Genomic DNA, 20620 nt, shown 5'->3' with positions numbered 1-20620 from the left:
TATGGTTACAATACATTTCATTGTACCTTTATAGTTCTTTTTTTTACGGGTTGCGCTCCCATTGCCCCACCAAACGCTGCAAAATGAAAATGAAAATACTCATCTAAATTCACTTGTAAATTTCCTCAACTATCCTTAGAATTAAATTCCCTTGGAATATTGCCATGACAATTTCCTTACACACAATTTCGATGAATTCCCTTTGAATTTCATCTAAGAATTAGGTGGAGGCGAACCAGCCCAAGGCTGAAAGCCTCCTTAATAAAGCTAAATAATAATAATAATCTAAGAATTAATTTATTTTTGATCTTGTTATTGTAATCTTCCTTTTAGCATAATCCCTATGCATTCTCTGAAAATTCTCCTGGCGTTATGCTCTGGATTATTTTTCTCCAGGGAAATTCTTGAAATTATCCTCCGAATTCCCATGGATTCCTACTTTGAATTGCTTTAAACTTTTCCTTAGGTTAAAAAAAGTCTTGAAAAGTTCAGATATTTGCATGTATATGGTGATGAAAGTTTTGGGTTCTGTTTGTCAGTTATTTTTGAAAAACTAGTTATTAGTAACCCTGCGTTAGTGTGTGTAAAATCATATTATAGCGTAGTGTTCTTGAGATCCGGCTTGGAGAACTCTACTGGGGAATTTGTGTCCTTCACTTCATCGAGGACATCGTGCAACTACGACACAAACAAAAATTTCTACGAAAAATCTCCTCACCGAACGAGGCAGAAAGACAAACTCGACCTCGACAAGAAAAACACTAGGATTTTCCTCCTTCGCCTGGACCTGTATTGCTAAAACACTACATGGCTTCAGCTTCAACCGGCACAAATGTTCAGGAAAATAAATTCCAACTGTACATACACCGACAAAACAGTTTGTGTATTTTTGTCCGGGTCTCTCTCTCTCTATCTCTCATATCCTGATCCGGTCGGTGTCACTTTGCTTTTCCTTTCGGCGGCTGGGTGTCCCAATAAACAAAAACAAAAAAACCCAAACGATACTAGGTCCATTCCTGCCCGCATGTGTGAGTCTACCTGCTGGAGGTCCGCCCACCATCCCGTTCCAACCGGAACCCAACCGAGACGGTTGAATCCGTTTCTCGAACGCTAGAAGCTTGTGAGCCGGAGCCACATGATGACGAAGCGAATGCGTTCCAGTCCGAGTTTTCCTCGGTGCGCGTCTCTGGCTGGGCAGGTTTTATTGTTTTATCAAGCGACTCTCTTCCACGGTGTTTCCGTGTGTGTGACATTTTTGTTATCTGGAGGGGAAGGTTGCGGCTGTGGCCAGAGTGGTTTATTTGTTGGCTGCTTGGTTGAGTCGGATATCTGTTGGCGATTCCATGAAAGTTCTTGAAGGTTTGTGGTTAAGGATAGGCGAGCTATCCAAAAAAGATTCATCACTTTCCCACTTTCGCGAACAAACAAGGATGTGGCATATTTTTGTTTTATATAATATTCGTTAAGTAATACTAAATACTATTATTTTCTGAAACCTAAAGGGCACACCTATGTGATTCTACAAACATTGAAATGGCGTCTGTTACAGATAGTACCTCTTCAATCATTTCACCTTTGTAACCAGCAGATATTGAATAGCCTATAAATCACATTCAAAACATTTCCATTTCCAATGAGGAAATGTTCATTGCATACATAATGCATTCAGCAATGTGTCGTCTTCTAGAAAGACATCCAACCGCCTAGTGTGGCAAGTAATAGAACTGTAGCACAGCGGTACTTTCGTCTTCGGCGTAGATAAACAGATAAAGTAATTTAAATTCACTTAGGTGTTGTTTAAAATGATGCACGAAGCAAGTTGGGCTACAGAGAGATAGCACCGGAAACACCGACTTTGATAAGAACTTTGAATGGCGACCCATGGAGGAACGGCGTGGATAGGCGAGAAAAGGGCGTTCTAGCAGCAGGAAGGCGAGGGTTGGAAAATGAAATCAATTTCTTCAAACCAAACAAAACAAGAACTTGTAAAAAGATAGATGTACCTACCTACCTAGTTTCTTTCGGTGCAGCTCACAGTTAGTAGGTTGTACGATGCACCGCTTCCAAGGGTGGTTCTTCGATCGAAAACGGTACTCTATAGAACCAGACATATACATACATAAATACACATACATAAAGACACATCGTGTGCTCCAACGCCGCAGGGGAGCAACTAAGCGTAAGCTTCTCAATATTCATTGAAACGTCCTTACTGCATGCATGAGCGAACATCAACCTGCCAAGAGTTTACTGGCAATGAAGTAAGAGAAAAACGATTTGTTCCAGACAGATTCAGACATAGTAAAGCTTTTTACGCCGGGAGCCAACCCAAGTGGAGCAGCGCTCGGTCAGCAATTTCTGTAGCTGTGTATTAATTTTTTTTTGTTCGGCAGGTTTTGTGTTTGAAAGACGTCTGATGGTTGTTAGCTACTTTGGGTTATTCGAACGAATGAACGAATCTGAACATGCTGCATACAGCTCTTGCGTTTCTGTGTTATGAATGGGGTAGATAATTTTGAAAAGCATAGTATTCTACTGGCTGACAGACTGACTGCTGCAGTAGCAGCATGGTAAAATAAATTCGGTTTCGGACGTGAACGTGAACAAAGGAGAAAGCATCTGTCTTAATATTTACAGTAACCGGAGGGAAACGCCTTCTAATTTCTTTGGCAAGAATAATGGGCATGTGGAGATCTGATTAAGCGATGTGTGTCAGTTAAGAAATGTTAAGACATATTGCGTTTATCTACCGTATGCGTGATAATGTTTGCGTTTGCACCATCGTACAAATAAGGTTCCCGTTTCACCTGTGCATACAATGCCTTGGTTTTCTTTGCATGCACATAACCTATAGCTCATACCGTAGTAGGCTGTGTATAAAAGAAAATGATTTACTTAGTTTGACAGTTGCACCATGACGAAGTGGCAGCGTATTCGTGATTTGTCCCACGCGCAAGTGTCGCAAAAAGACATTTCAATCGCCGTGGGAGTGTCCCGGTGGACCGTCAAAAGGGTTTTAGAGCGGGAAAAGAAAGGACAACTATTCGCGAAGGTGGCCACAGGTCTTCCGAAGTCAGCTCGAGTTCCGAGGGTTATCGCTGCTATCAAAAGGAAGATTCGGGTGAATCCAGTGCGTTCAATAAGGAAAATGACAAAGGAACACGGGATCAGTGACTTTACGGCACGGAAGATCGTAAAGGAAGATTGCAGGGCGAAGTCGAAGGCACGGAAAAAAAAACTCACATGATTACCAACCCCATCCGGGAGCTGCGAGTCGAACGATGCAAGAAAATCTTGAACTTCCTTAACCGAAAAAATCCGGTAATCCTGTTCACCGACGAGAGCATGTTTACCGTCGATCCCTTATCAAATTCCAGAACCGACCGGTATATTAGTTCACTTCCGGTAAAAGACGTGGCCGACGAGCACAAGAACGTGTATCTGACCAAGCATCCTGCTAGCGTTATGGTGTTTGGATTGGTGGCTTCCGATGGCAAATATGGACCTTCGTTCATTCCAGAGGGCGACAAGGTCAACACGGAGGTCTATATCGGGATTTTAAGTAAGTATGTTCTTCCGTGGATCAAAGAACAGTACGGTCCGAAGCCAAATGTTGTATTTCAACAAGATGGGGCTCCGTGCCACACCTCGAACCGCACTCAGAAGTGGTTGCAGGAACATCTTCCGTTCTGGGCGAATGATATGTGGCCGCCATCCAGCCCCGATCTTAATCCGCTGGATTACTCAATATGGCGCGTCATGAAGGCCAAGGCCTGTTCTAAACGCCATCCGAGTACAGCAAGCCTCAGACAAAAATTGACCTGTACCTGGAGAGAAATGGATCCAGACTACATTATAACAACCTGCCGTGCATTCCGGAAGCGTGTGGAGGTCGTAATTGCAGCAAGATAAAAATTGATACTTGGACAGTAAGTGGTTCTGTCAGCATAGCCGGTCGAACTCCAGACGAATCTAGAACCACACTACCGTTCATACTGGCAACATCGCTCTGATTTATTTATTTATTATTATTATAGTCCATCTGACTTGATAGTCTCAATGAAACACTTAAATCTAAATGTAGTCACTCATTAAAAATTAAAAATTGGCCAACAGCAAACGATGACGAAACCTCGAGGCATTGATGTCAAAGTCAAATAGGTCAGAGGCTTCGTTGAATTGATGAATCATGGCGACAAAGGAACTGTTTGCAGCATAGTTGGTTGCATGTACTACTTCATGTAGCAAGGTTCTCGCACGGAGTGTTCGGGCAGGAGCATACAGATTAATTTTGGCCAGTAACTCAGGAACATCATATTCTGCGAGTAAAACTTTAGCAACGAAGACGACCTGCGATATGTTTCGTCGCTTAGCAAGAGTATCCAAACCCAGTAAACGACAGCGGTCCGCATACGGTGGTAAATTCAGCGGGTCACTCCATGGAAGATAGCGCAGTGCGTATCTGACGAATTTGCGTTGAACAGCTTCGAATCGTCCACTCCATACAGCTTGGTAGGGATTCCAGACAACACACGCGAATTCCAGTAGTAAGCGTACCAATGAACAGTAAAGGGCTTTAAAACACAGAGGATCACGAAATTCCTTAGATATCTTGAACATGAATCCAAGCTGTCGATTAGCTTTGTCGATCGTGGTTGAGAAGTGGCGAGTGTATGTGAGCTTTTCATACAACATGACACCGAGGTCTTTAACGTGATCGACACGTTGAACTGCAGTTCCAGCAACGTTATAATCAAACAAAATGGCAGTCCTAGTTCGACGGAAACTAATTACGCAGCAATTACGCACAGGACCATAAACAGTCGGCATAGCCTCGAACGACTAGATAAATCTTCAAGTCATCGGCAAAAAACAATTTACCTCCACGTAGTAGAATAAACGTTACATCGTTCACAAATAAAGAGAAGAGCATTGGTCCCAAAGTGCTACCCTGTGGAACTCCTGATCTGTTCGAGAAACAGTACGATGAGTAGTTTCCAATGCATACAGTAACTTCACGTTGCACGAGGTACGATCTAAGCCAGCTGCAGAAGGAAACAGAACATCCAATTTTTTCAAGCTTTGCTAGCAGAACGTCGTGCACAACTCTATCAAACGCAGCTTTAAGATCAGTGTAGATGGCATCCACTTGAAGTTTCTTGCATACATTTTCCATACAGAACGACGTAAAGCTGACGAGATTAGTTTCCACGGAGCGGCCAGGAAAGAAACCATGTTGACATGTACTTATGTAATGCTTGCAGGAAGCAAACAATCTCTCATTTATCAGCGACTCAAACACCTTAGATTCAACCCCAAGCGAGGTAATCCCACGGTAGTTTTCCACATTGCGTTTGTCTCCTTTCTTGAAAACAGGGAACATAGTAGACCGTTTCCATCTACGGCAAAAACATCCATGTTTACGACGTCGGTTGGCACATCACGGACGGCTCGCTCAATTTCTGCTTGCGATGGGGAGTCATTCAAGAAGACACTTAAGAAGTACCTAGCAAATAGGCTGCATTTGTCCTCAGTTGTCAATGCTACGTCATTGCCGAGAAACATTTTTGACGGCAGTCCAGTTTCCTTCCTCTTAGTATTCACAAACGACCAGAATCCCTTGGGGTGGCATTGCAGATTATGTTGAGTACAAATTACATACCTCTTGTAAAGAAGCTTGTTGTAGTGGCGATAATCATTGCTGGCAATTGAAAAATTTCGCTTGGTAAGGGTACATCGTCGATGAGTGAGAGCACGGAGAGCTCTAGATCGCACTCGTTTCAGGTTGCGGAGAGTAGCGTTAGACCAAGGCGGTTTTCTTGAAGGTTGGCAACGAGACTCTACCCCAAAGCTCCTCCCCTTTTCCTATCCTTTGACACCTCGGGTAAGCCGGGTAAGCCGCAAGTATTCGGCCCAACTCCTACTAGATATAGAATAAAGAGAATTTTGTTGCAAGCAAACAATAATGAATTTTTTTCACCGTAAAGCTAACGCGATTGAGCCTTACAAATAAACGAACTAGATAAAAAAAAAAAGTAAGTGGTTCTAATAGTACGTTCAGACTACAGAATTATAACCATTGCCGTAGCTAGAAAATTTTACTGGAGAGGCCATTTGTGGCATTTTTTTAAACTACGGTTAAATAGAAACTCTGGAACTAACGTCCATCAAAAGGCTATTTATTATTTTATGTCCCTATTGGATACATTTTTTTTTATCCAATAATACGATCCATTAGGGCGAATCTCACACCAGACCGGAGGATGTAAGATTCTCGTACAATTATGAGAGGGGGGGGGGGGTGTTTCATCATCGGAGGATGTTAGTGAAGACTGCATGAATGGAGGATGCGATATACCGAGCTGCATGATAGCATGATAGCGCTATGCATGTCGTAGTTAGTTCTAATAAGTGGCAAGCAAAGCATCTGATTGTTTTGCAAGGACCTAGGCTGCAGATTGATGTTCATTTGTTTCAATACAGCTGGGCAATCAACTCGATTCTGCAGAACATCAGCTACAAACATAGCTCTTAGAGTGTCGCGGCGAGTATAGAGAGGTTCTAGGTGTATTTATGAACAACGTTCCTCATAGGGGATCAGGCAATCCTTTTATTACGCCACGGTAATCGTCGAAGTTTGTAGCGAATAAATCTGCTTTGAACTGACTCAATTCGCTCAACTCCATTATGATAAAAAGGGGTCAAAACAGCTGCACCATATTCTAATGTAGATCTTACTAGGGAACAGTATAATGATTTAAGGCAGTACACGTCACTGAAATCCTTAGCTATACTAAAGATAATCTCCAAAAATCTGGAAGCTTTGTCTACCATGAATGAAATGTGTTGTTCAACAGTTGTGAGTCCAAGATAATACCCAGGTCCGTCACGTGACTTACTCATTCAATCGAAATATCCAGGTATGTGTAGTTGCACTTTAAGGGCTCTTTTTTGTGAGAGAAGGTGATTATCGAGCACTTGTTAGGGTTTACTATCTTGCAAAATTCAAGTCACAAAAGTCACTGAATCTATCAATCTGATTTTGTGAAACATAGCGTCAGCTTGGGATTGAATTTTGAGACAAATCTTAAGATCATCAACGAAAGACAAACGAGGTGTCTCTAGCACAAAGTTCAGATCGTTGAAATATTAAGAAAATTATTGGCCCGAGGTGACTTCCTTGAGAAATACCTTAAGTTGCTGGGAAAGCGATCGAATTGCCTTCCTCAATAGACACACTGAGTTGGCGTTCGATAAGATACGACTGGAATCAAGATAGTAAACATCCATTAATCCCTAGCCGTGTTGATAGCGTAAAATGCTGCTGATAGGTCGGTGCGTTCTTCCAGCAGTTAGGGAAGATTCCAGGTTCCGGAAGACAATCCGAAGAGACGACACAGAGGCTTCAGTAAACACGTTATGTGTTGCTTCAGGAAAACGGACGGTATTCCGTCTGGTCCGGGATTGTGAAACGATTTCAGCCTGCGTGCTACCGACTAGATGAGAGCTTTATCGACCGGGATTTCGTTCAGTACGTGATTGTAGATGGGTGCATTGGAAGCAGCTATAGCAAATTGTTGAGACGATATAATCTCGTTGGCATACATGCTGGAAAATTTGTTTGCGAAGAGCTGGCAAATTTCTTCAAGGCTAGATGCAACGATAACTCGTAACTTCATGGTAGAAGGTAGACCAGACTTTTACGCTGGTCATTCCGAAAATTCCGTGGATTGGACTTGAATTCGCGCTGCAGCTTCTTCTGGTAGTGGGAAAAGCTTTCCAGTGTTGCATTTTTGTACGCTAAGTTTAGCCTCACGTAATAGTCCCGAAGTGATCTAGTGTTGTATCTCGTAAACCGTCTTAACGCAGCTCTCTTGATGGATTTCATCTTACGAAGTCTTTTCGTTTGCCACGGATGACGATCTCGATCTCGATGCACCGTTTTTGGCACATACCTATCGATAGCATATGATAGAACATTAGCAAAAGTCCGTGCGGCAATTTCCACGTCGGTGCTATCGAACACAGCTTCCCAATCGATGCTTGATAAGATCTCAGCGATACTATTGTGATCAGCTTTCAGGAAATTGTAGGTAACAGTAGCGGGACTAACTGTAGATTCGATGATACGAAGTTCCTCCAAGATAATCACTAAAAGAGGGTGATGAGCGGTATCCTTCACCAGTGAAACTGGTGCAGCAGATAATGGAGGTACACAGCCTCGTTCATTGATAAAGCAAAGATCCAGCGTCCGGTTGTTTTCGTTTACGACGTTGTTGATTTGCAGTAGCGTAGCTGCACTATAGCTGTCTGTAAGCTCAGTAGCTCCAGCGTGCAGAACCGAATATTATATGTCAATATGAAGAAAACCGCTATAAAACGGGTGCCATGCACTCCCGGAAGATTTAAATCTCTTAAAATAATCACTTCATCCGCTGCAGAAGCTTTTTCGAGAACGGTCATAACCGACTGCGCATGCGAATGTATGAGTGCATAATCGTGGGTACGATCGGGAGGGATGGGTACGGAACACAGAAACAGCATATGATCGGCCACTTTTACTTCAACCCAACCTGAGTATGAAGCATCCGACGAACGTACGAAGCCGCTGCAATGTGAATTGAATTCACGTCAGGAAGAGAAAGTTCTGTATTCACGCTGTACTTGCCTGATAAAGCAGGCTGAGAAGCCCCCTCTCTACTTCCGACCGCAGGACCGGGACGAAAGCAGGCAGAAAATGGCAGGACCGGGTCAAAGAGATTAGAAGCCTCCCCAGGGCCTTTCACGATGCGTTCCGTATGCGTATTAAAAATATACTTTGGACTCCCTGTTCTCGATGCTTGAATTCTCAATTGCTCTTCTTTCATGCAACAACTCGGCTCCAGGAATGGATCGAATCAAGTTCAACTTGCTCAAGAACCTCCCAGACGTCACTAAGAGGCGCTTGTTGAACTTGTTCAATCAATTCCTGGAGCACAACGTTGTTCCGGACGATTGGAGACAAGTGAGAGTTATAGCCATTCAGAAACCCGGTAAACCCGCGTCGGATCATAACTCGTACCGTCCCATCGCGATGCTGTCGTGCATTCGGAAATTGTTGGAGAAAATGATTCTTTTTCGTTTGGACACGTGAGTCGAGGCGAATAGCTTACTCTCAGATACGCAATTTGGATTTCGAAGGGGCAAAGGAACGAACGACTGCCTTGCGTTGCTTTCAGCTGAAATCCAATTAGCCTACGCTGAAAAACAGCAGATGGGTTCAGTTTTCTTGGACATTAAAGGGGCTTTTGATTCTGTTTGCATCGACATCCTTTCGGACAAACTCCATACCAGTGGGCTTTCACCAATTATCAATAATTTCTTGTACAATTTATTGTCCGAGAAACAAATGAGCTTCTCTCATGGCAACTCGGCAATTTCACGAATTAGCTACATGGGCCTCCCTCAGGACTCATGTCTGAGTCCCCTTCTGTACAACTTCTATGTTAAAGACATTGACGATTGTCTTGCCGAAAATTGCACGCTAAGGCAGCTTGCAGATGACGGCGTGATCTCCGTTGTTGGGCCAAAAGCACCGGACCTGCAAGGACCATTGCAAGATACATTGGACAATTTGTCTACATGGGCAATGAATCTGGGTATCGAATTCTCTCCGGAGAAAACTGAGATGGTTGTTTTTTCTAGGAAGCTGTATCCAGCACAGTTGCAGCTTCAACTTATGGGTAAAACAATCACTCACAGCATGTCTTTCAAGTATTTAGGTATCTGGTTCGATTCCAAATGCACTTCGGGAAAACACGTTGCGTATCTGAGTCAGAGGTGCCAACAAAGAATCAATTTTCTTCGTTGTATTACCGGCACTTCGTGGGGAGCCCATCCGGAAGATCTGATAAGACTTTACAAAACCACCATTCTATCGGTTTTGAAGTATGGTAGCTTTTGCTTCGGCGGCGAACAGCCACATCTTGAAGCTGCAACGGATTCAATATCGTTGTATACGAATCGCACTAGGTTGTATGCATTCGACGCATACAATGAGTCTGGAAGTAGTTGCGGGCGTACTTGCCTTACCAGATCGGTTCGCGGAATTGTCGTTTCGGTTCCTTATCCGCAGTGAAGTCATGAACCCGTTGGTGATCGAGAATTTTGAGAAGCTGCTTGAACGAAATCCGCAAACACCATTCATGAGCTTGTACTACAAGTACATGACTCTAGAAATTAGCCCCTCCCCGTTCAATACCAATGAAGTATCCCACGATTTCAGTTGTTATTCCGTAAGATTCGATTTCTCAATGAGGGAGGAAATTCAAGGAATACCAGAGCCCCATCGCCCCCTGATTGTACCATCCATCTTCGCGAACAAATACCGCCACGTCAATGCCGAGAAGAGATTTTTCACTGATGGGTCCACAATAAATACGTCCACTGGTTTTGGTGTATACAATGATCTCCATAGTGCCTCATATCAGCTTAAAAAACCATGTTCGGTATACGTTGCAGAACAAGCAGCTATATTGTATGCGTTAGAGCAGATCTCCTCACGTCCCCCTGATCACTATTTCATTTTTTCGGATAGCCTAAGTTCTCTGGAGGCTATGCGGCTATAAGGCCGATGAAGCACTCGACGTATTTCCATAACGAAATACGATCGTCACTGAGTGCTTTATCAAACAGCTCACATATCATCACCTTAGTATGGGTCCCTTCTCATTGCTCTATCCCAGGCAATGAGAAAGCAGACTCGCTGGCTAAGGTGGGCGCTATGAAAGGCGACATTTACGAGCGACAAATCGCCTACAATGAATTTTTCACAATTGCTCGTCAGCAAGTCCTAATCAACTGGCAACAAAAGTGGAATGATGGTGAACTGGGAAGATGGTTACATTCGATGCTCCCACAGGTGTCGATCAAACCCTGGTTCAAGAGATTGGACGTGGATCGCGATTTTATCCGGGTAATGTCCAGGCTCATGTCCAATCACTACTCGTTAAACGCACACCTCTACCGCATAGGGCTTGTAGATAGCAGTCTGTGTGCCTGTGGAAACGGCTATCACGACATTGAGCATGTTGTCTGGTCTTGCCCCTCACATCATGTGGCGAGATCCGAACTAATTGAATCCCTCAGGGCCCGAGGGAAACAACCTTATACACCAATTAGAGACGTTCTGGCTTGCCGTGATCTCGATGTTATGAAATTAATTTACGTATTTTTAAAAAGTGCTGATTTGTGTATTTAGTAGTGTTTTGTGTTTTAATTCTTTCATTCTTTCATCACTATCCCAACCCAAGTCCCCTCTTGTATCATTTCAGCTGTGCTTTCAATGCTTCGATATCCACAGAATATGCCCGCCAATACAGTGCAGTGACACTCATCCGTCGAATGAAGCAGAAAGAAGATTTACCAATATCCCTTTCCCTTTGGCCCCTCCCCTTCCCTCTAAATAAATGTATATATTAATCTCGAGTAAACCGCGAGTATTCGGCCCCCATTCTACTTACTTTAGTTGTAAAAAAAAATATAAAAAATTATATTCAAATTAATTTGGCTCCGCAAAGCTACCGCATTTGAGCCTTTACAAATAAATGGATTATAAAAAAAAATATATATACTTGCCTGGGTAAGCTGTTTGGAAGACCTCTTCGCATCCATCAACCACAGGACCGAGACGACTGTGATGAATGATGTCTGCAGGCGGGACTGGGTTAAGGAGATCAGGGGCTTTCAAAGAGCTTGCTACGGTGCGCCTCGGATGTGAATAAGTCAGCAAAGCGTTCGTCATATGAATAACAGGCTCAGCTACGGGTAAGACAGCAACATAAAACCTGACCATAGTGCAATCCGGATGGAAGAACGTGTTGGCTGAACGACGAGAATGCGTGTTTGTTATATTGTAACGTTTGTGAAGAAGCGTGGATGAAGAAGTAGCGCCATTGAGGAAACTATCACTCTACACAAGAGTGGAACCCGGTTGGAAGATTTCATAGTATATTCCAGCATTAGTTGATACATGATAATAAAATTATTATTGATGGCAACAAGAATTGGACATGTTAAACCACACACTGGATTGCCTGAAATTACAGTTCGGGAAACCCTCCCCCAGACTCCGATCACAGGTCCGGCTTGGATGGCAGGAATTGATGTTAGATTGATGCTGAATGATGTCTGGCTCGACTGGTACAATTGTAGGTTTATTTGAAAATGTTCTATCTGTACAATTTAACTTAAAATTCACCAAATGGAACACAACTACACAGATTGAATCCAACATGTGTTCGATTTTGACGTTCGTGTTCTATGGGATTGGACGTATCTGATTTTGTTAACAGTCACTTCAATAGACGATTGAAATCATTCATAAGTCACGCTTATGAAATTCATATGTGTCGTTCATAAGTCGAGCCTTATGAAATTCTTACGTTTTTTTTGCCTCAGTGCTTGTGCTGAGGCTCTCACGCAGAAGGACTGGGTTTAATTCTTCAAACAGCTCTAATACTACAACTTTTGCTGATAAATCAATATACGTTCATACCTGACATTAACTTTCATAAAACTGCGAACTAAATATAAAATTATTGTAGAGGACAAAAACCTTTTTTTAACTTATTCTCTAAAAGTTCCGTTCAAGTTCCACCAGAAGCTGCTTAGAATGCGCCTCAATTATGGTACCGGAACTTGGAAGTTCTTATAACGACTTAAAAATGAAGCTGCTTAAAATTCTATAGATCACCTTCAACCAAGCTGCTTAAGTCTCAAATAGCCTTTTATCAGAACTTTTGGTTACTTGGGTAGTATAGATTCTTCTATAACATCACCTAGATCGCTTCAAAGGCTTCTGGAGCTATCAATGTAATTTGTTGAATTCTTTCTGAATTTCTTTTTTATGGCTTTCTCAGTCTTGGGTAATCCAAACGGTCAGTTATGCATAGACTTTTCAACCACCTTTAGTATAAGTGAGCAGTTTCACTAAAACATGCGTTTTCCTGGTTGAACATAAAAAACAAACCGCTGTCAAGTCGAGCACTTTGACAGCGGATTTCGTGGTTGAAAATAATAAACAAATCGATTTTACACGGCTACACTAGCAAGATTGTAGTAGTGATATCTTGCGGCAAGAAGTCAAATGCCCGACGTTTCGGCCGTTTATAGTTTATTGGTCCTTTTGCCATTGGTGGGGGTGGGTGGGTTGGATCACATCTCACCATCCCGCATCAACGGGCGAGTTTGGTAAAGGGGATGCTCTACTAGAGTCGTACCTTCCCAAAAAATGTCCTTTGCTCGCTTTCTACTTTCGATATACAGTTTTCACACTGTCGTACTCTACACGGCCAACTACAACAATTCAGCGACTGAATTCAATTGACTCAGAGCATTTTCTTTCCATTCGATTTTTGTTTTTTGTTTTTTTATTATTAATTCATTTGATAAGGCTCAACCGCATTAACTTTACATAGCCAAGGATTCTCGTTCACTATACAATACATCTTAAAACTATAGTCAAAAGGTACAACACAATAAACATTTTAACTACCGCTATCCAATAAGCCTCCTCCACCAAAACGGGATCCGCTTCCAGTGGTTTCATTGTATGACAGATTCGCCAAGCGCGCCAAGCGCGCAGAGCGCTTCCATTGCAGCAATGGACGCAAAACGTGGTCAGCACTCACACATTCATCACGAAACGGTTGCTTTCCAAAGTCGACGACTCATCGACTGAAAGAACTTCTGACGAAGAGCCATGAGGAGGACCACACAAGTCAAGTAAATAGACGATCGCGTGACACACATTAAGAGAGGTCTGCTTCTGTCGACAGCCGAGTGAACACTCTATACGAAATTTACTCATATTTGGAAAAAATGCAGCTACTTATAGCTAATGAGTAACTGCAGTTTTTTTTTTTCAAATAGTCGTAAATTTCGTATGAAAAAGTTGGAAGGGTTGTATACTAGATACGACCGCAGGGTTGGCGTTGGATAACGTTATGTGTTGTACTTAATTGTGTATATTATATTTTAGGAATATTCCTTAATAACTCTTTTGCGAAAGTTTGGTGGCCCTGAAAAGGGCCATTTTGTTGGGCTGATGTTGTTGACAATGATGGAACGGGCGACCTTGTTGGACGCTTATATAGTAGAACAGAAAATATCAGAGGTGTCAGATACTCGCATACGTACGTTAAACTCTTTCTTGATAATGTTGTGGCCCTGAAAAGGGCCATTTTTCCAACGCGCTCGGCGTAGTTGCCCTTGCGGAGCAGACGGTGAATACGACCGACTGAGAACTGCAGCAGCTGGGCATTCCATGACGGCGACCCAGTATACCGGAGCACTGGCACCAACGCACACGGCGTAGTTGCCCTTTCGCCCCAGGCTCTGCTGCCGCTGCTCTGCTTCCGCTGCTCTGGTACTGCTGCTCTGCTGCTCTGTTGCTGGGTCGACGATCGGATAGACAATGATGGAACGGGCGACCTTGTTGGACGCTTATATAGTAGAACAGAAAATATCAGAGTTGTCAGATACTCGCATCTGATGTCTCGGTTGGAGAAAGTATAAGAATATAAAAAAAATCAATCGATTTTCACCATCTTTAGACAATGGTTTACTTTTAACCATTTTTCAATAGTTTACAGAATGAAATCAATAGTTTTGAAACATTCAGCAAATGTCTAGAAATATTTCCAATCGATTGATGCCATTATCTCGTAAATCTATCGAGAGACGGTTGAGTTATTATCGTTCAAAATCTTTTCATTTTTCGTAACGCATCCAAAATGACTGTTTTCAATTTTGTACCCCCGTATGTTGCCGAAAGACGTTATCCAACGTAAAAAAAAGCCCTGAGTCCATTGAATCCAGTCGCTTAGTTGTCATAGTTGGCCGTGTACCGGAATTATCCACTCTATATTGTCATCTCCTCATCGATCGTATAAATTTTAAGTCTGATATTTGACGTAAAGCATCTCCAACTATGTAAATCGTTAACTTCACGCATGAAGTAATATATTTTTATATATTGATTATGGGAAACGCTCCAATAGTTGCGGTACGTTAGAAGCATTACCTAACGTTTCTAACATACCGCAACTATAGGAGCGTTTACCCTAGTTAAAGTTTTTTTTTTGTGTTGCCAAAAACTGAATATGGTTAAAACAGAATGTGCCAAAATCGGAACACTACTGCATTTACAAAACAGTGTTATCGCGCACGGGCAGAACTTTTCCTACGTTGTGTTTACGGATGTATGAATAAAAGACAGTTTGCGTGACCGTCGTGCCATGGCGGAGATATTCGAGATACTACTCTATTTACTGATAGTGTATAGGGATACAATACAACACAAAGCTGGTAGAGTAGGAACATACGTAGTGGACGTTTGCACAAATACAGTGTTCTGGAGCATTTCACTGCCACACTAAATTTAATTTTAAAACCACATGGATATTAATTATACGAAGATTTTTATAGTATAAATCAATTGAACATTCTTGTTTACTTACATTTTAATTTGTTATTCACATAAAATTCAAATTGTTACAAATAAATACGTGCCAGAATAAAAAAAGTTTTTTTTTATTCAGGAAGTGTGGAAGCATTACATGTATCCAATTGATACATCGATGTGTTCATGCGGGGCTTATTGTAAATATATGAAGGAGACTTCATAATGTACGTGTAGGAACAGGCATTCTTGAAATGGGTCACTGGATGTACAATAGAGCTGTCACCTTCGATCTCCAGGGCTAAAAATGTTTGCACCTATGATACAGGATAGATGCAGACAGGTTTCTTCCATAAAAACACTGCCAGTTCAGTGGGCGATGGATTGTGTCCATAAGAAGAAGAAGAAGATAAATCAATTGAACATTCTTGGATAGTAAATGTTTTGCACAATTGAATGCTGTATTTAAACTAAAAGGATTCCTGATTGCCATTAATAAGCCATAATAAATCAGAGTATAGTAGGGTGGTTCAAAATATCGATTCTCAGTCAGGTCCTCATCATTCAACAAACATTTGAGTTCATTTGGTTGCTTGGAACTTTCTGGAAGAACAATTTTTAATTTAACAAGTTACAGGCCAAATGTCCAATATAAAAGTTATAACAAAACTGGACAGCCTAATCTCTCAGCTTAGTTTTGTTCTTAAACTATTTCATTAATGAATTTTAATTTAACCTAATTCAGTATATATGTTATTAAGCGTCTTGTATCTATGGGTTATAATTTTAGGTTTTGTCTATGTTCAATAGCTAAAATATCCTCAAAAACTTCGTATAATAAATAACCAAAATGAAACGTTATCTTGAATCCAAATCTCAGCTTCCAATCAAATCCAATTGCTCACATTTCTCTTTCCCGGAGCACGCGAATATAATTCAAACACTTTATCAACCATCGCAACCGTCACGAATGCCGAAGCAGTCCGTCTCCAATGATATCTTATCTCTTTGCGTACAAGATGTCTCTTTTCTTCCTTTTTTTGACAGCATTGTGTATACTTTCCGATTTTTCATTTAATTTAATCGCTTCATTCTTCTTCTCACGAGACGCAGCCAAATCCGTCCCGTTTCAACGAGCAAAATACCAACAAACCATTTTTGCTTCCAGCAACGAAAAAGAGCACACGCAAAGAAAAACGACGACACAATTGTTAATAATGTTCTTCCCTTTTCTGATGTTTTCCTTTTCCTGTTTCCATTTTATTGCAGATACGACTACGAGACTTTATTACAAAATTCAACATTCTGCCTGGTGCCGAGAGGACGTCGTCTAGGATCGTTTAGGTAAATATTTGTCCTTCTACCACGCATCCTCACCCACCTCCTCCGCAATTCAAATTCCCCTCCGCCCACTCGGAAGAAAAGACCCAAATCCGGAGGAAAGGACATTCTCACGCTCACCGGCTGCTGCTGCTTCTTTAGTTTCTTCAGAGGGTCCAGCGAAATTATGTGATATTTCATGAATATTTGATGCCGTGACTGCTGCTGGCACAAACTGCTCCGAGTCGTCCTTCTTGTCATTAAAAGCATAAAAAAGGCAAGGATCGGTTTTCTGCTGATAGTAACACACTGAATTTTCGACCGACTTTTTATCCGGCTTTCAGTAAGGAGCCATCCTTCTTTTTCCCAGTGTGAAATTTTACGCCCAAAGCTAGCAGTGCGGCTCTTTTTTCATCACGGCTCCTGTACGGGCTAGATAAATCGGGAAGGACGAACGCACGGCGATGGGAGTGAAATTAGATTACCACGAGGAGAAAATTCCGTAATTTCCTTTTCGCAAATTTGCGATGGGAGCTAATTTTTACGAAAGCTGCTAAAACTGAAAAGTGGCTTTATTAATTTGGATAATTTCGTTTAAACTGACTTGGGGGGTGCTCAATGTCAGGTAGACTAGGGCTTTTCCCATGGAGATGACATTCTAGGTGGGAAATTTTTCATTGAGAACATTAGACCATTTTGCTGCCATGATATGATGTTCGGGAATTGAATTGAAATATTTACATCAACATTAGTTTCGCCTAGATATTTGTCTTTATTGCTTCCCTTGGAAAATAAGCAAATCCTCATTATCCTAAACTTACTATTTTACTTATGTATCCTGTACTTCTCTAGTGGTGCATAGCGTCAACCTCCATCTAATCCTTTTTTTTTTTTTATCTAGTTCGTTTATTTGGGAGGCTCAATCGCGTTAGCTTTACGGAGCCGATAATTCATTGTTCACTGTGTGTAACAAAATTCACTTAATTCTATGTCTAGTAGGAGTTGGGCCGATTACTCGCGGCTTACTCGAGGTTAGAAGGGTACATTTTCGAAGGATAGGATCAGGGGAGGAGCTTGGGGTAGGGTTTCGTTGTCTCATCAGAGCGTTGTCGCCAATATGAACGGTAGTGCTGTTCTAGCTTCGTCCGGAGTTCGACCGGCTATGGTGGGTGACCAGTGGGCGACGATGAGACTCATCGAGACGGGGGGACAAGACAAACAAAAACTAATAAAGAGAGACAAAAGACAAAAGGAATTAAATTCTTATACTAGACATTTGAAGAAAAACATAAACGGACTGCATATAGCAGAGATCACGGGTTGCCAACACGTCTCTGATAGGAACATAGGGTTGTCTTCCTTGGGCCTCGAGGGTATTCAAAAGTCGCTCTCTGGCGGCGTCATTATCCGTACATTGCCAAACTGCGTGTTCGATGTCATCGTAACCGTTTCCACACCGACAGATGTTGCTGTCCACGAGGTTTATTCTATTGAGATGAGCATCTAGCGAGTAGTGGTTGGACATAAGTCTACTCATCACGCGAATGAAGTCACGACTTAAGCCCAAGCCTTTAAACCACGCTCTCGAAGAAACATTAGGAATAATTGAATGTAACCACCGTCCAAGATTTCCAGTGTCCCAATCGGTTTGCCAACTCGAAAAGGTACTCTGACGCACTAAATGGTAAAATTCATCGTGTGAAATTAGCCTGTCATACAATTCGCCTTCCTGCGCGCCCACCTTTGCGAGAGAGTCCGCCTTCTCATTGCCTGGGATTGAGCAATGTGAGGGGACCCATACAAAGGTAATCATATATGATCTTTCGACCAGCACACACATCTGCTCCCTTACCTTTGAAAGGAAATAAGATGAGTGCCTACCTTGTTTCATCGACCGAATAGCCTCAATCGAACTGAGACTATCCGAGAAGATGAAGTAATGGTCTGTGGGCATATTGGAAATCATCCCCAATGCGAAGTTGATTGCTGCCAGCTCAGCAACAAAAACGGAACAAGGTTCCTGAAGTTTGCGGAAGGCGCTAGAGTTTTCATTGAAGACACCGAAGCCAGTGGATCCATTGAGACGGGACCCGTCTGTAAAATATCTTTTCATGCAATTGACTTGTTGGTACTTTTCAGTAAAAATACGTGGGATAATAATAGGTCGAAGTTGATCGGGAATCCCATGAGTTGCTTGTTTCATGGTCAGATCATATTCAATTGAGGAACTGCGATTGGTGAAGTGAACACGGTCTGGAGTATAACAAGGAAGACACATATCTGATGATATGTAGTGGTGGTAGATTCTCATAAATCGAGATTGTGTGTTCAACCCAAGAATTTCTTCAAAATTAGCAATTATAAGTGTGTTTGTCACTCCGCATTTGATTAGTATTCTGAGAGAGAGCTCCCAGAAACGGTTCTGGAGGGGTGTTACTCCTGCCAGAACCTCGAGACTCATGTTATGCGTTGAGTGCATACAGCCTAGAGCAATACGCAGACAACGATATTGAATTCGTTCCAATTTTATTAGGTGACTTTTTCTTGCCGAGAGAAAGCAGAAAGAGCCGTACTCTAGAACAGAGAGAATAGTTGTTTTATAAAGCGTTATGAGGTCTCCCGGATGAGCACCCCACCATGTGCCGCAAATTGAACGGAGAAAGTTGATCCTCTGCTGACATTTTTGCTTCAAATACGTAATATGGGCATTCCAAGTGCACTTTGAATCAAACCAGACCCCAAGGTACTTGAAAGACAATGATTGAGTAATGTTTCTGCCCAAAAGATTAAGATGCATTTGGGCTGGGTACCGCTTTCGAGTAAACACTACCAGTTCAGTTTTCTGCGGCGAGAATTCGATCCCTAGATTCATAGCCCAAGAAGACAAGTTATCTAAGGAATTTTGCAATGGTCCTTGCAAGTCCACGGCATGTGGACCTCTTACGGAAACCACACCGTCATCTGCAAGTTGTCTTAGCGTGCATTGTTCTGCCAAACAGTTGTCGATATCTTTGACGTAAAAGTTATAAAGAAGAGGGCTGAGACATGAGCCTTGGGGCAGGCCCATGTAGCTAATTCTGGAAGTTGTCAGTTGTCCAAGGGAAAAGTTCATTTGCTTTTCTGACAACAAATTGTACAAGAAATTATTTAAAATTCCAGAAAGTCCACATCTGTGCAGATTGTCTGACAGAATTTCAATGGAAACTGAATCAAAAGCCCCCTTAATGTCCAAGAATACTGAAGCCAATTGCTCCTTGTGCGCAAAGGCCAGTTGAATATCTGTGGAAAGCAGCGCTAGACAATCGTTTGTTCCTTTGCTCTTGCGGAACCCAAATTGTGTATTTGATAGCAAGTTATTTGATTCGACCCAGTGATCGAGTCTCCGAAGGATCATTTTCTCCAACAATTTCCTAATGCACGAAAGCATAGCAATCGGACGGTATGAGTTATGGTCAGACGCTGATTTGCCAGGTTTTTTAATGGCTATTACTTTGACCTGTCTCCATTCAGGCGGTACAATGTTGTTTTCTAGCAAGGAATTGAATAAATCTAGCAAGCGTCTTTTAGCGATATCTGGGAGATTTTTCAGAAGATTGAATTTAATCATATCGCTTCCCGGTGAGGAGTTGTTCGATGAAAGAAGAGCCATAGAGAAATCCAGCATTGTGAATGGTCTATCCAGAGAGCCGCCGCTAGGAGACGCTTCTCGAAGAATATTTTGTGCTGGAACTGAGTCCGGACAGACCTTTTTAGCGAAATCGAATATCCATCGGTTGGAGTATTCTTCACTCTCATTGAAAGATGAGCGGTTACGCATGTTGCGAGCCACCCTCCACAAGGTGTTCATTGAGGTTTCTC

At 42.2% G+C, this 20620-nt stretch overlaps 1 protein-coding gene across 1 annotated transcript in view; it reads left to right on the top strand.

The window, feature by feature from the left end:
* The window catches only part of ttv (exostosin glycosyltransferase 1 ttv), a 504257-nt gene that overhangs the window by 409511 nt on the left and 74126 nt on the right, over window positions 1–20620 (top strand). The window contains exon 3 of the mRNA XM_065233387.1: window positions 16712–16786. Within this exon, the coding sequence (XP_065089459.1) occupies window positions 16712–16786 (75 nt within the window). The remainder of the gene's footprint in view (window positions 1–16711; window positions 16787–20620) is intronic.

The sequence above is a fragment of the Ochlerotatus camptorhynchus genome, unplaced genomic scaffold, assembly GCF_037179485.1.
Source record: "Ochlerotatus camptorhynchus isolate MF236.1 unplaced genomic scaffold, CSIRO-AGI_Acam_v1.1 ptg000401l, whole genome shotgun sequence".
NCBI lineage: Eukaryota > Metazoa > Arthropoda > Insecta > Diptera > Culicidae > Ochlerotatus > Ochlerotatus camptorhynchus.
The sequence above is the reverse complement of the archived record's forward strand: the minus strand, read 5'-3'. Positions and strand labels throughout refer to the sequence as shown.